At 53.1% G+C, this 14,569-nt stretch overlaps 1 protein-coding gene across 1 annotated transcript in view; it reads left to right on the top strand.

Moving 5' to 3' along the window:
* Nucleotides 1-14,569, top strand: part of CROCC2 (ciliary rootlet coiled-coil, rootletin family member 2) — a 193,938-nt gene that overhangs the window by 118,748 nt on the left and 60,621 nt on the right. The window contains exons 24-28 of the mRNA XM_043491634.1: nt 7,638-7,876; nt 8,455-8,614; nt 9,216-9,383; nt 9,891-10,242; nt 10,822-11,006. Coding sequence (XP_043347569.1) covers nt 7,638-7,876; nt 8,455-8,614; nt 9,216-9,383; nt 9,891-10,242; nt 10,822-11,006 — 1,104 coding nt within the window. The remainder of the gene's footprint in view (nt 1-7,637; nt 7,877-8,454; nt 8,615-9,215; nt 9,384-9,890; nt 10,243-10,821; nt 11,007-14,569) is intronic.

Below are 14,569 nucleotides of genomic sequence, written 5' to 3'. Positions count from 1 at the left end.
GAGGAAGGAACGAAAGAAACTGGTGACTTCAAGTTTCTGCAGAAATTTCTATCCCACCCCCTCACCCCAGCCCCCACCTCAAAGGTCACCGGGGCAGAACTGGAGCAGCAGGATAAATTCAAGGCAGCTTTTTAAAGGGACAGAATCAATGGGCTCAACACTGAGAGATTTCCCAGCTGCCCCCCCCCCACCCCTCCCATCCCGCACCAGCAACCCTGTGCTAAGGAGAGAAACAGCTGACTTATCTCCAGGGATGCTACACAACCTTCACTTCTCTCCTTTTGATATCGAGAGTAGGGATGTGATTAGGCCCTGGCTGGGCTACTGAATAAGACAGTAACCTGGGAGTCAGGGGACTGGGGTCCATCCCACCTCGGACACTGACCTTGGGCAAATCACATCACATCCCTGGCCTCCATTTCCCCTCCTGCCCTGTGCCCATTTAGCCACAGAGCTCTCTGGTAGGACCAGTCTCTCCCTGTGTGTGGGTGCAGCACCTGGATATAATCTCTGCTGGTACCTCCACGGGCTACTGTGTTGTAAATAGCCATAAGTTATAACATTCATTTACTGGCATCATTTGCTTTGAATCTGTATAGGCTTCTCCTCCCTTGAGTGCCCTCCATGTCTCCTTGCCATGTCTCTGTGGCAGCTGTGCTGGCATGTGAAGGAAGGTGAGGGATCAGCCCCGCTGTTGCTGATCCTGGAGTGACCAGAGAGGTGCAGCTGAAGCAGAGCCAGCCTTCATGCTCTGTGGGAGCGTATCTCTTTCTGGGCCCTTTTTCTCAGGGATTCCCCAGCTGTGATCCCCTGCAGATACACCACTGTGCCAGACTGTTGCCATGAAGGCTAAAGGCATATTGGGCTGCATTAGTAGGAGCATTGCTAGCAGATAAAGGGAAGTGATTATTCCCTTCTATTGGGCACTGGTGAGGCCACATCTGGAGTACTGCATTCAGTTTTGGGCCCCCCACTACAGAAAGGATGTGGACAAATTGGAGAGAGTTCAGTGGAGGGCAACAAAAATGATTATGGGGCTGGGGCACATGACTTCTTTTTCGAGTGCTTGTTCATGTCGATTCCAATCCGGGGTGTGCACGCGCACATGCACGGTAGCCGGAAGATTTTTCCCCTAGCAGTATCCATCGGGTCAATCTGGGTGCCCCCTGGAGTCGCACCTTCATGGCGCTCAATATAGAGACCTGTCAATCTGCCACCAACACAGGTCTTTCTTACCACCAGTGATGGTTAGCTGGAACTTCCCTGTGCTCTTTTCTCAACAAGCGCATTTAGCAGTTTCTTACATTGTTCTCTATTAATTTTCCATTGTTTGTTAATAGTTAGTAGTACATCAGTGTTCGATAAGTTTCCTTTTGGGGGTGGGGAATCCCCTACTACGCTCTCCCAGCACCGGGGTCTCCTGGCTTCAAAGCCTACGGCAAGTGTATGCCCAGAAGTGATCCTCACACCTCACGTCTAAAGTGTTTAGGAGAGGGCCATCAGAAGGATCATTGTGCCATTTTTAAGACTTTTCAGCCCAGGACTGAATGTCCTGTTTATGGAGGCAGCACTCTGCCCCCAGTCTGACCCTGGGTTGACAGACCCTGCGCCAAATACATCATCCTCGGTGTGGAGCGCTCCACCACTGTCAGCATGAGCATTGGTGCTGGGTAAGGATAAGGACTCATGGTACAGTTCTGGCTCCACTTTCAGCACACATGCCGCATGCAGGCACCATTTGCAATTGCTGGTGCCGCAAAAGACGAGGCCAGAGAGAGGTCACTCTCCCCCAGCTAGGCCTAAGGAGCCTGCCGCTGTGAGACCCAAGTCGGGCCAAACCAGTGCTGCTCCACCAGTGACAGTCACTCCAACTCCTGCCCACGTGGAAGGGTGGTTGAGTCCAGACCCTCCTCGCTTGCCAAGGCCGAGCTGAGAGCTGCACCTCCCTTTGACACCGGAGGTGTTTGAAGTGGCCCAAGAACTACTTCACTTCACGGCACAGTTTTTTCCTCCCAGATGGGCTCCTTCAAGGGGAAAGCCCGTTATGATGGCCCGCTGATCTCCGACCCAGGCACCCAGCACCGGAGCACACCCAGCAGCCACGCCGATCCCCGAGCCCTTGGCGCAAAAGCTCAGTGCCTAGAAATGCCAATCTCCTGTGGTCATCATTTTCAAACACCTTGGAGTCAGGCTCCTATCGGTTCTGGAGGAGTAGAACCAGACGGTCCACGTCAACTCGGGACTGGCACCCTTACCCAGCACCATGGCCCACCCAATGGCAGCCCCTGGCACCATGGACATGTTGGACTCCCTGGGCTTTTCATGAAAGCCAAGGTTGCAGCCAAGGGTCTAATTCCAGGGTGATGTCACTGGCCTTGGCCTCATTTGTATCCCTGTTAGCCGCATTAGCACCAGCAGGATTGGGGGTAGGCTCATTACTATCCTTTGCTACCATCTCAATGCCTCTGGTGCAGCCAGGCCCAGGGGTCCCGGCGGCAACGGCACCGGCAGGGACTCTGGCACCGATGGCTTTTCTGGCGTCAGCAGCAATTCCGACGTTCAGGATGACATGGATGCCGATGGCACTTTTGGCTCTGAGGGGCACAACACCATCTGGGTCGGCACCAGCCCAAAAAACCCAGGTGCCACGGGACCCCTTGGGTGCGGAAGGAAGGGAGCAGCCACCCCTCGCGGGGTCTCTTCCTCATCCTCTCCAGATGAGGCATTGACGGGCACGGTGACAGCTCCAGCCGTGGAGGACAACAGGGTTCTGCAGCAATTTTGTAGAGGGTTTCCCAGGGCCTGGGCATTTAGGCGGAGGAGGTAGTGGAGGATGGAGATCCAGTGTTGGATCTCCTCGCCCCCTCCGGACCTGCACAGATTGCCCTGCTCCTCATAAAGACCATCTCTGACACCACAAAAACTCTGTGGCAGACCCCATCCTAATTTTTCCCTACGGCTAAGTGCAATGAAAGATGCTACTTTGTGCTGTCCAAGTATCCCGAACATTTATACATGCATCACACATCTGACTCTCTTGTGGTCAATGCTGCCAACCAACATGAGTGTCAGGGCTTCCAGGGGACCCTCCCCGAAGAATCAGGAGGCGAAAAGGCTTGATCTTTATGGGAGAAAGTTCTACTCCACTGGAGGCTTACAGCTCCCCATTTCAGATCAGTAGGCCATTGTCAGTAGGTACTGCTTCAACGCATCCGGGGCAATGTCTAAATTTGCAGAGCTGTTGCTGCAGGACTCCCATGCTGATTTTTCGGCTCTCGTGGAGGAAGGGAAGCTCATTTCCAGGACTTCACTGCAAGCCGCACTGGCTCATGTCATGGCCACAGGCATAGCTATGAGGAGAGGCCGCTGGCTCCAAATCCTGGGCTTGCCATATGAGGTCCAACAAATTATTCAGGACCTCCCCTTCGAGGGTTCGGCTTTATTTTCTGAAAAGATGGATAAAAGGCTGCATAGCCTGAAGGATTCGAGAGCCACTCTCAAATCGTTGGGCCTCCATACGCCCACTACACAGAATAAACATTTTAGGCCGCAACCTCCTCCATGGTTCTATCAGCCACAGAACCATCAGGACGATTCAAAGAGGAGGAATAGAAATGGCAGAAGGCGACCGCACTGTCCTCAGACCAGGGCTCTGGCAAATCTAAACCATCCTCTGGGCTGAAACAGGCCTTTTGAAGGTGCGGTCGAGGACGGCGCATCAGATCCCCAACTGTATCCACCCCGCCTTACCCTCTCATCCCAACTGTCCTCTTTCTACCATGCATGGTCCCGTATCACCTCGGAGCTTTGGGTGCTCCACACGGTAGAGAGAGGATACTCCATCCAATTCTGTGCCCACCTGCCCTTCCATCCACCTTCCCCGTCCTTCAGGGACCCTTCTCACGAGCAGCTCCTTATCCAGCAGGTGCAGTCACTCCTATCTCTAGGGGCAGTGGAGGAGGTTCCTCAGGAGCACAGGGGCGAGGGCTTTTACTCCCGGTATTTCCTTGTACCAAAAGCCAAAGGCAGCCTCAGGCCCATCCTGGACCTGCGAGAACTCAACAAGTTTGTTAAGAAACTCAAGTTCCATATGGACTCTTTGGCTTCAATCATCCTATCACTGGGCCCAGCAGACTGGTATGCTGCCCTTAACTTGAAGGACGCATATTTCCATATCACAATCACTCAGCCCCACAGGAGGTACCTAAGGTTTGTGGTGAATGGTACCACTACCAGTTTACAGTCCTTCTGTTTGGCCTGTCAGCAGCACCTCAAGTCTTCACCAAGTGCATGGCAGTCGTTACCGCGTTCTTGCACTGTCACCAGGTACAGGTGTTTCCATACCTCGACGACTAGCTGATCAAGGGCCACTTCAGGACCCAAGTGGAGGCTCAGGTCAGATTCATCAGAGCCACCTTCGACAACCTGGGTCTCCCTTTAAATGAAGCAAAATCAACTCTGTCCCCTGTCCAGACGATAGAGTTTATAGGAGCAGTACTGGAATCGACTCAAGCCAGGGCATACCTGGAAGAAGCAAGGTTTCAGGCCCTGACAGATATCAGACAGTTTCCCACCACCACAGCTAGAAACAGCATGGCTGCCTGTACCTAGGTGGTGCAGCATGCCAGACTCAGGCTTCGACCTCTTCAGTCGTGGCTTCCGTCAGTGTATCACCAAGCCTGAGACAGCTTGGACAGGACTGTGACCCTGCCTCACCTGGTCATAGACTCCCTCATCTGGTGGTTCGACCCTCAGAAAGTGTGCTCAGGGGTCCCCTTCACCTATCCACAGCTGTCTCTCTTGCTAGTGATGGATGCATCAGACTTGGGCTGGGGAGCTCATCTGGGAGACAGCAGGACTCAGGGTCTCTGATCTCAGGCAGATCTGGCTCTCCACATCAACATCAGAGAGCTGAGAGTGGTGCGCCTAGCATGCCAGACCTTCTGTGCACACTTAACGGGACATTGTGTATCAGTTATGATGATCAATACCACAGCAATGTTCTATACCAACAAATGGGGGGTGCATGCTCATCTCACCAGTGGCAGGAAGCCATGCTGTGGAACTACTTTGTGAAACATACAATACACCTGCAAGTGTCATACCTCCTCCGGGTACAGAACAAGCTGGCGGACCACCTCAGCAGGTCGTTTCACACCCAGGAGTGATCCCTTCACATGGACGTCGCGTTCTCAATCTTCCCGAGATGGGGCTTTCCCCAGATAGACCTATTCACCATGCAACACAACAGGAAGTGCCAGCAGTTCTGCTCCTTCCAGAGTCAAAGCCCAGGCTCCAGAGCGGACGCGTTCCTCCTTCCATGGGGAGGCCATCTCCTTTATGCCCATACCACTAATTCGCAAGGTACTCCTCAAAATCTGGAGAGAACGAGCTCAGGTCATATTGATAGCACCAGCCTGGCCCCATCAGCAGTGGTACACATCTCTCTTAGACATGTCTGTAGAAGTCCCAGTCACCCTTCCACTCTTCCCAGACCTTCTGACACAAGATCACGGTCATCTTCAACATCCAAACCTCTAGTTGCTTGACCTCACGGCATGGAAGCTCCATGGTTGAACCTGATGGAGCTTTCCTGTTCAGTCCAGGTTAGACAAGTCCTCCTTGGTAGCAGGAAACCCTCTACAAGAGCCACCTACCTTGCCAAGTGGAAGAGATTTTCAATCTGGTCTGTGCAGTGCCATTCGTCCCTGACGCTAGCCTCAGTGTTGCTCATTCTGGACTACTTGATCCATCTGAAGCAGCAGGGGCTTTCATTGTCTTCAATAAGGGTGCACTTAGATGCCATATCGGCCTGCCATCTGAGCACAGGGGGCCACTCTGTGTTTGCTAACCCTATGGTCAGATGATTTTTAAAAGGACTTGACAGACTGTACCCTCAAGTCCGTCAGCCTGTCCCCACCTGGGACCTCAACCTGGTCCTCTCTAGGCTCATGGGACTACCATTTGAACCATTGATGACATGCTCCCTGCTCTACCTCTCTTACAAGGTGGCATTCCTGGTAGCAATAACCTCGGCTAGGAGGGTGTCTGAGCTCAGGGCCTTAACATCAGAGCCTCCCTATAACATGTTCTATAAGGACAAGGTTCAGCTCAGGCCTCATCCTGCTTTCCTCCCGAAGGTTGTGTCGCAGTTTCACATTAACCACTACGTCTTTCTCCCGGTATTCTACCCTAAGCCTCATTCCAGAGGTAGGGAACAGAGACTGCACTCTCTGGATGTCTGCAGGGCACTAGCCTTCTACATGGCTTGGACAAAGCCATTGAGAAAGTCAGTCCAGTTATTTGTGGCAGTGGCAGACAGAAAGAAAGGTCAGCCGGTATCATCACAATGCATCTCGTCATGGATAGTGTCCTGTATTCATGAGTGCTACAACCTGGCGGGGGTTCCTGCACCTCCAGTCACTGTGCACTCCACCAGGGTGCAGGCTTCATCAACAGTGTTCCTGGCTCAGGTTCCCCCTCAGGAAATCTGCAGAGCAGCGACATGGTTCTCCATCCATACTTTCGCCACGCACTATGCAATTACCCAGCAGGCCAGAGATGATGTGGCCTTCGGACAAGCAGTGCTCCAATCAGTGGAAGACTCTGACACTACAACCTAAACTTGGGCTTGTGAGTCACCTGATTGATTGAAATCGACATGAAACTCAAAGAAGAAAAAATGGTTACTCACCTTCTCGTAATTGTTGTTCTTCAAGGCTCTATATTGAGTGCCATGAAGGCGCGACTCCAGGGGGCGCCCAGGTGGACCCGACGGATGCTGCTAGGGGAAAAAATCTGACTACCGTGAACGTGCGCGCACACACACCTGATTGGAATGAACATGAACAACACATCTCAAAGAACAACAGTTATGAGAAAGTGAGTAACCGTTTTTTATGAGGAAAGGATGAGGGAACTGAGCTTATTTAGTCTGCAGAAGAGAAGAATGAGGGGGCATTTGATAGCAGCCTTCAACTACCTGAAGGGGGATTCCAGAGAGGATGGAGCTAGGCTGTTCTCAGTGGTGGCAGATGACAGAACAAGGAACAATGGTCTCAGGAACAAAGGTCTACGTTGGATATTAGGAAAAAACTATTTCACTAGAAGGGTGGTGAAGCACTGGAATGGGTTACCTAAGGAGGTGGTGGAATCTCCATCCTTAGAGGTTTTTAAGGCCCGGCTTGACAAAGCGCTGGCTGGGGTGATTTAGTTGGGGATTGGTCCTGCTTTGAGCAGGGGGTTGGACTAGATGACCTCCTGAGGTCTCTTCCAACCCTAATCTCCTATGATTCTATGACTGCAGCGCTCACAGACTGGGCTAGCAGCACGTTGCACTGTACAAGGACTTCATATTCCTCCTTCGCACGCTGGGCTGTGAAACAAGCTTTTCAAGGTATTGTGTGCCTCTTGCTAGGGTGGAGTGCCCAGTCTCCTCACAACTGTAATGGGGAGCCAAGCCCCCTTTGCAAAGGGCATCATGCTGGCTTAGCAGCTGCCACCTTCTCCTGGGAGGATGGACTGGCATTCACCCATCCTAGATGACAAGCAGCAGAGCCCAGCTCTGCTCCTCTAGTAGGGCAGAGATCCTGGGTGAGAGAGTACAGGGCTTGCATGTCTGTGTCTCTCCTCAAAAGGCAGAGCAGTTAAGGATGCAGCTGCGGCTTGCAGAGGATGCCTGCGATGGGGCGCATAAGGACCTGATCGAGTTGCACCACAGGTTGCAGGATGATGAGGAGGCCCAAGAGCTCCAGCGCAAGGAGATGTTGGAAACCCGCAGGGCTTTGGGGGACGAGACTAGGGAGAAGGAAATAATGCAGAAATCCAATACTGAGCTGCGAGCTGCCATCAAGAAGACGGAGAGTGAAAGGATCAGGTAGGTTCTGTGCAGTGCCAGGCGGGCTGCACCCTGCAGCAGACGTTACTTGGCACTGTGATAGCCTGCCAAGGTGCAGGCATGGCCAGGGACTGTTAGCTGGGTCCCAGATCCAAACCAGAGAGTGCGGAACAGTAACAAAGACCTACCAGCACGTCCACCCAAAGCCATTCCAGCTAAGCACTGGGCACTGTATTCAGGCCTGGGATGTACAAGTAGGGCTGGACCCTGCAGCCATTCCAGGCAGGCCCAAGGCAGCCTCTTCTCCCATAGCTCAGCCCAGAGCCATTCCATCAATCTGTGTCTCTTTCCCCTCAGAACTGGGCCCAGAGGCCAGTCCAAGGGCTGCACTACGGCTCCTTGGAATGGGCACAGTAGCATGGTCAGACCTCTTCTCTGCCCACTGTCCACTTCCAGCCGGGTTCTTTCCCTTCTATACCTGTCCCCAAACAGCCCAGAGCTCCCACTCACACCGTGATGACAGCTGGGTGACTGGGTGGGTAGTGCCCCTGCATAGATGTCCGCTCACAGCCCTTCAGTGTTCCCCGGCCAGGAGTGACTATGCATGTCTGCTTCAGCTTGAAGAGAGGCCTAGAGGAGAAGGAGCAGAAAATCGCCATGCTGGAGGAAGCCAAGGCTACAGCTCAGAAGGAGGCAGGAGAGCTGAAGGCGAGCCTGCGGGAAGTGGAGAAGTCTCGGATGGAGGCCCGCCGGGAGCTGCAGGAACTGCGCAGACAGGCGAGTGCAGATGGCTCCTGGACACGTGCAAGCCAGGTCCCTTTGCTGTGTCCCAGCTCTGTCAGCCTTCACAGACATATTCTGCCCCAGCACCTCCCATCCTGGGAACTTCCTGACTGCGATGCCTCCTCGTAGGCTGCCCATTTGGGCCACTGAATGGGTCCCATTCCCCTGTGGCAACCTGGAGCAATACCAGGGCGAGAGGGAGAGCTGGTAGCAGCCGGAGGCCCCCTGGGGCGTGCCCAGAAATGCATCTCCCAGGGAGGTGAGGGGCATCTCCCTCCCAAATGGAGACCATGTCCTGAAAACCCCTTGGGTAGAAACTGGAGGATTCAAAGCTCCCCAGCCTCAATCCCTCAGTGCAAGGAGCAGAATGGCCTGGTCTCATCCCCCATCCCACTGGCCACTGGAGCGGCTGACTGCAGAGGGGACTAAGAAGGGACCATTTTTGTCCATCCTCAAGCAGTCATTGCCAGGAGGAGCCAGCCCTGCCTCCAGTCAGGCAGCAGCAGTGGCTTGCTGTGGCCAAGACGGGCCTGCCAGCATGGCCCATCTGCCCCAGGCTGAGCCCAGGGCCAACCTGAAGAACCGCCCTTTGCAGGTGAAGATGCTGGGGGGCGAGAACAGCAAGAAGGGCAAAGAGGTGAGCGAGTTGCAGGCCTGTCTCCTGCAGCAGGAGCAGCGCGAGCAGCAGTGCCTCAGGAAGTCCCTGGAGCTGAAGCAGAGGATCGCGGAGATGGAGGGTGGCCAGAAATGTGTTCGCAAAGAGATGAACTGAGTAGGCACTGGAGCTGGCAGGCAGAGGTAGGCAGCGAGAGATGGGGGCAGAGGGAAAGGATGGTCTGGAGGGAAGAGTACAAGGCCATCTCTAGATTAGTCTAGCTAGGCCCACCAGGCCCCTGTGGGAGACCTCAAGGATTGTCCCCCTCCCCTCCTGTTCCTTCCCATTACCCTGAGGGTGCAGCCTGCAGCAGAGGGGAGGGCACTCCATTCCCTGGCACTTGCCTGTAAACACTGCCCTGGGGTCTCCAGAGAGTGTCCCAGGGCTCTCTCTGCCAGTGGGGTGGAGAGCAGCAGCTCAGCCTGGGAGCCTGTGCACTGAACTATGGATGCTTCTGTGCTGCAGAGAGGGCTGTCTTTGGGTCTGCGCTGGGAGGCTCCTGGCCGCTGCGCGTGTGTCGAGGCAATGCACTCCTCCTGGCCCTCCCAGCATGCTCTCTGGTGGACCATATGCAGACAGGGCCTGGCGGTTACTCTGCAGCGTGCTCCCTTCCAGGTACTGAGCCTGCAGAGGAAGCTGGTGGAGGTGGAGTGGGAAGCCAGAGCCAGAGAAAAGGGGCTGGTCGACAGCCTGGATGAGAGTCACAGCAAGGAGAAGAAGCTCCAGGATAAGCTCCACAACATGGAGCTGAAGGTGCAGAAGGCCGGCGGGGCCAGCAAAGGACTCCAGCTGCGCCTCAGCACCACCGAGGGGCGCCTCCATGACCTAGAGACAGAGCTGGCCAAGGCAGAGACTACCAAGAAAGCGGTGGAGTCGAAGCTGGGGGTGCTGCACTCTGCCCTGCGCCGGACACTAGGGCTGGGCGGGCGGAGCCCCTTGCTGCAGAGACCCTGCTCCCCTAGCAAAGGTGAGCAGCCTTGGAGGGCTCAGCTGGGTTTGGGAGACAGACTGGGTGGACCAGATCACAAAGTGCCGTGTGTGTGATTGCACTGGAGACTGATTACACGTCACAAGAGCTGCATGACATTTCCCCAGTGCTCGAGGGTGAGGGCTGCTCTGGCGGGGCCTGTGTGCGAGCCACAGCAGCCTTCCAGAGTGGGGGCAGATACAGCACAGAGGGAAAGGTGTTGCCATGGCAGCAGTCATTTTGAAGGGGAAGAGGGTGGCGCTTGAAGGAGCTGAGTGTCAGGCAGCTATCCCTGCCCTGAAAGGGGAAAGCCACAGAGGGGGCAAGGGTCTGCTTGGAAATCCAACCAAGCAGCAATTTCTGGAGAGGGTGGCTCTGAATCCGAGCATGTATTATCCCCAGGCTGGGCTGAGGAGAGAACCACAGTTCTCTGCCTGTAGTGACACGCTTGTCTTGTACCAGCTAATCCGTATTGCCCCCTGCCATTATCACATGGGGATGGTCTAGGCCTGCCTGACGGTCCCTCTCCTAACACACCCATCTGGCATTCAGGCTTTGAAAGCTTCTCTGCCACCACAGGAACTGACGGGCAACGGACTCCAGCCTCTTGCACTGGCTCTCCAGAGAGGAGGCATTCCCGCTCCCCCTTTGATTGGGCTTCCCCTTTCCAAGGGGAGCACAGTGCTAGCGAGCCTGACCTGGATGGAGTCCGAGATGCCTTGAGAGACTTCCTGCAGGAACTGCGAGACACTCAGAGAGAGAGGGTAAGAGCATCTCCTTTCTGCTCCCATGGTGTCCCCTTCCCCCTCCACAAACTCCCCACTCTCTGCTCAAACCCAGGCCATGCTCAGCATCATGGTCACTGGCAACACGGACAGAGATTTGCCCCCACATTGGATTGCTGAATTAACTGAAACAAATGTACAAGGACATTAAAGTCCTGTCCCTTTCTGTTAGAATGAGCGCAGAAACGAGGCCTTGGTACTGTCCAAGACTGCATGCAAGCATTATTACCCTTATTCATTTAATCTCTCAATGTAGCTTCCAATCTGTGCCTTGTCCACCAAGCTCTAACCAGCACAGTCACTCCCAGCACTGCAGCATGGGACACAGCCCTCGGCAGGGCTGGCCTTACCATGAGGTGAACTGAGGTGGCCATCTCAGGTGCCAATTATGTGGGGGGGCACCGCTAGGACCCAGAGAGTAGAAAATTGTGTCTGCTGCTGGTGCATATGTATTCTCTCTGCTCTAGATGCACAGATGGTGGAGTGCTGTGCTGGAGGAAGGAGGGCACAAGAGACATAAACAGGCAGGCAGGAGAAAAGGTGAGAGTGAATAACAGAAAGCAGCAGGAGCTGCAGGGAGAGAGAGGAGGAGGAGTCTCTTATGTACCTCTCTAGCACCCCTAGGAGCCTGGACTGATTAACACCAGCTTCTAGGGAGCTTCCTGTTTCCTGCTGCTTCTCTGAACCCACTTGAGGAGAACAGGCAGTCAACTGAAGTAGTAGGAGCCAGTTAGGCCTAAGACGCTGATATCTTCCCTCACTCAGGCCCTACTACCAGCCTGCTTATTTGTCCCCTTCAGTTGAGTGTAGAGAGCCACTATAGCTGGCACAGAACAGCAGACATGAGTGAAAGAAGAAAATGCCCATCTGGGGCAGCATTCAGAAAAAGAAAGCAAGCAAAGGAAGCTTTTCTATCTAAGCAGGAAGGAGCTCTCCTGAGATACATAGACACAAATGTTCACGGTGAGCCTTCTGACCCCAGTGAGGATGTGAGCAGTGAGGAGATGCCTGATCATAGAATCATAGAATATCAGGGTTGGAAGGGACCTCAGGAGGTCATTTAGTCCAACCCCCTGCTCAAAGCAGGACCAATCCCCAACTAAATCATCCCAGCCAGGGCTTTGTCAAGCCTGACCTTAAAAACTTCTAAGGAAGGAGATTGCACCACTTCCCTAGGTAACCCATTCCAGTGCTTCACCACCCTCCTAGTGAAAAAGTTTTTCCTAATATCCAGCATAAACCTGCCCCACTGCATCTTGAGACCATTACTCCTTGTTCTGTCATCTGGTACCACTGAGAACAGTCTAGATCCATCCTCTTTGGAACCCCCTTTCAGGTAGTTGAAAGCAGCTATCAAATCCCCCCTCATTCTTCTCTTCTGCAGACTAAACAATCCCAGTTTCCTCAGCCTTTCCTCATAAGTCATGTGTTCCAGTCCCCTAATCATTTTTGTTGCCCTCCGCTGGACTCCTTCCAGTTTTTCCACATCCTTCTTGTAGTGTGGGGCCCAAAACTGGACACACTACTCCAGATGAGGCCTCACCAATGTCGAATAGAGGGGAACGATCACGTCCCTCGATCTGCTGGCAATGCCCCTACTTATACATCCCAAAATGCCATTGGCCTTCTTGGCAAAAAGGGTACACTGTTAACTCATATCCAGCTTCTCATCCACTGTAACCCCTAGGTCCTTTTCTGCAGAACTGCTGCCGAGCCATTCGGTCCCTAGTCTGTAGCAGTGCATGGGATTCTTCCATCCTAAGTGCAGGACTCTGCACTTGTCCTTGTTGAACCTCATCAGATTTCTTTTGGCCCAATCCTCTAATTTGTCTAGGACCCTCTGTATCCTATCCCTACCCTCCAGCGTATCTACTTCTCCTCCCAGTTTAGTGTCATCTGCAAACTGGCTGAGGGTGCAATCCACACCATCCTCCAGATCATTTATGAAGATATTGAACAAAACTGGCCCGAGGACCGACCCTTGGGGCACTCCACTTGATACCGGCTGCCAACTAGACATGGAGCCATTGATCATTACTCATTGAGCCCTACAATCTAGCCTACTTTCTATCCACCTTATAGTCCATTCATCCAGCCCATACTTCTTTAACTTGCTGGCAAGAATATTGTGGGAGACCATGTCAAAAGCTTTGCTAAAGTCAAGGAACAACACGTCCACAGCTTTTCCCTCATCCACAGAGCCAGTTATCTCATCATAGAAGGCAATTAGATTAATCAGGCATGACTTGCCCTTGGGGAATCCATGCTGATGGTTCCTGATCACTTTCCTCTCCTCTAAGTGCTTCAGAATTGATTCCTTGAGGACCTGCTCCATGATTTTTCCAGGGACTGAGGTGAGGCTGACTGGCCTGTAGTTCCCAGGATCCTTCTTCTTCCCTTTTTTAAAGATGGGCACTACAGTAGCCTTTTTCCAGTCATAGAATCATAGAATCATAGAATATCAGGGTTGGAAGGGACCCCAGAAGGTCATCTAGTCCAACCCCCTGCTCAAAGCAGGACCAAGTCCCAGTTAAATCATCCCAGCTAGGGCTTTGTCAAGCCTGACCTTAAAAACCTCTAAGGAAGGAGATTCTACCACCTCCCTAGGTAACGCATTCCAGTGTTTCACCACCCTCTTAGTGAAAAAGTTTTTCCTAATATCCAATCTAAACCTCCCCCATTGCAACTTGAGACCATTACTCCTCGTTCTGTCATCTGCTACCATTGAGAACAGTCTAGAGCCATCCTCTTTGAAACCCCCTTTCAGGTAGTTGAAAGCAGCTATCAAATCCCCCCTCATTCTTCTCTTCTGCAGACTAAACAATCCCAGCTCCCTCAGCCTCTCCTCATAAGTCATGTGCTCTAGACCCCTAATCATTTTCGTTGCCCTTCGTTGTACTCTTTCCAATTTATCCACATCCTTCCTGTAGTGTGGGGCCCAAAACTGGACACAGTACTCCAGATGAGGCCTCACCAGTGTCGAATAGAGGGGAACGATCACGTCCCTCGATCTGCTCGCTATGCCCCTACTTATACAACCCAAAATGCCATTGGCCTTCTTGGCAACAAGGGCACACTGCTGACTCATATCCAGCTTCTCGTCCACTGTCACCCCTAGGTCCTTTTCCGCAGAACTGCTGCCGAGCCATTCGGTCCCTAGTCTGTAGCGGTGCATTGGATTCTTCCATCCTAAGTGCAGGGTCCTGCACTTATCCTTATTGAACCTCATTAGATTTCTTTTGGCCCAATCCTCCAATTTGTCTAGGTCCTTCTGTATCCTATCCCTCCCCTCCAGCGTATCTACCACTCCTCCCAGTTTAGTATCATCCGCAAATTTGCTGAGAGTGCAATCCACACCATCCTCCAGATCATTTATGAAGATATTGAACAAAACGGGCCCCAGGACCGACCCCTGGGGCACTCCACTTGACACCGGCTGCCAACTAGACATGGAGCCATTGATCACTACCCGTTGAGCCCGACAATCTAGCCAGCTTTCTACCCACCTTATAGTGCATTCATCCAGCCCATACTTCCTTAAC

This window comes from Dermochelys coriacea, chromosome 9, assembly GCF_009764565.3.
Source record: "Dermochelys coriacea isolate rDerCor1 chromosome 9, rDerCor1.pri.v4, whole genome shotgun sequence".
Lineage (NCBI taxonomy): Eukaryota > Metazoa > Chordata > Testudines > Dermochelyidae > Dermochelys > Dermochelys coriacea.
This window is presented reverse-complemented; position numbering and strand designations above follow the sequence as displayed.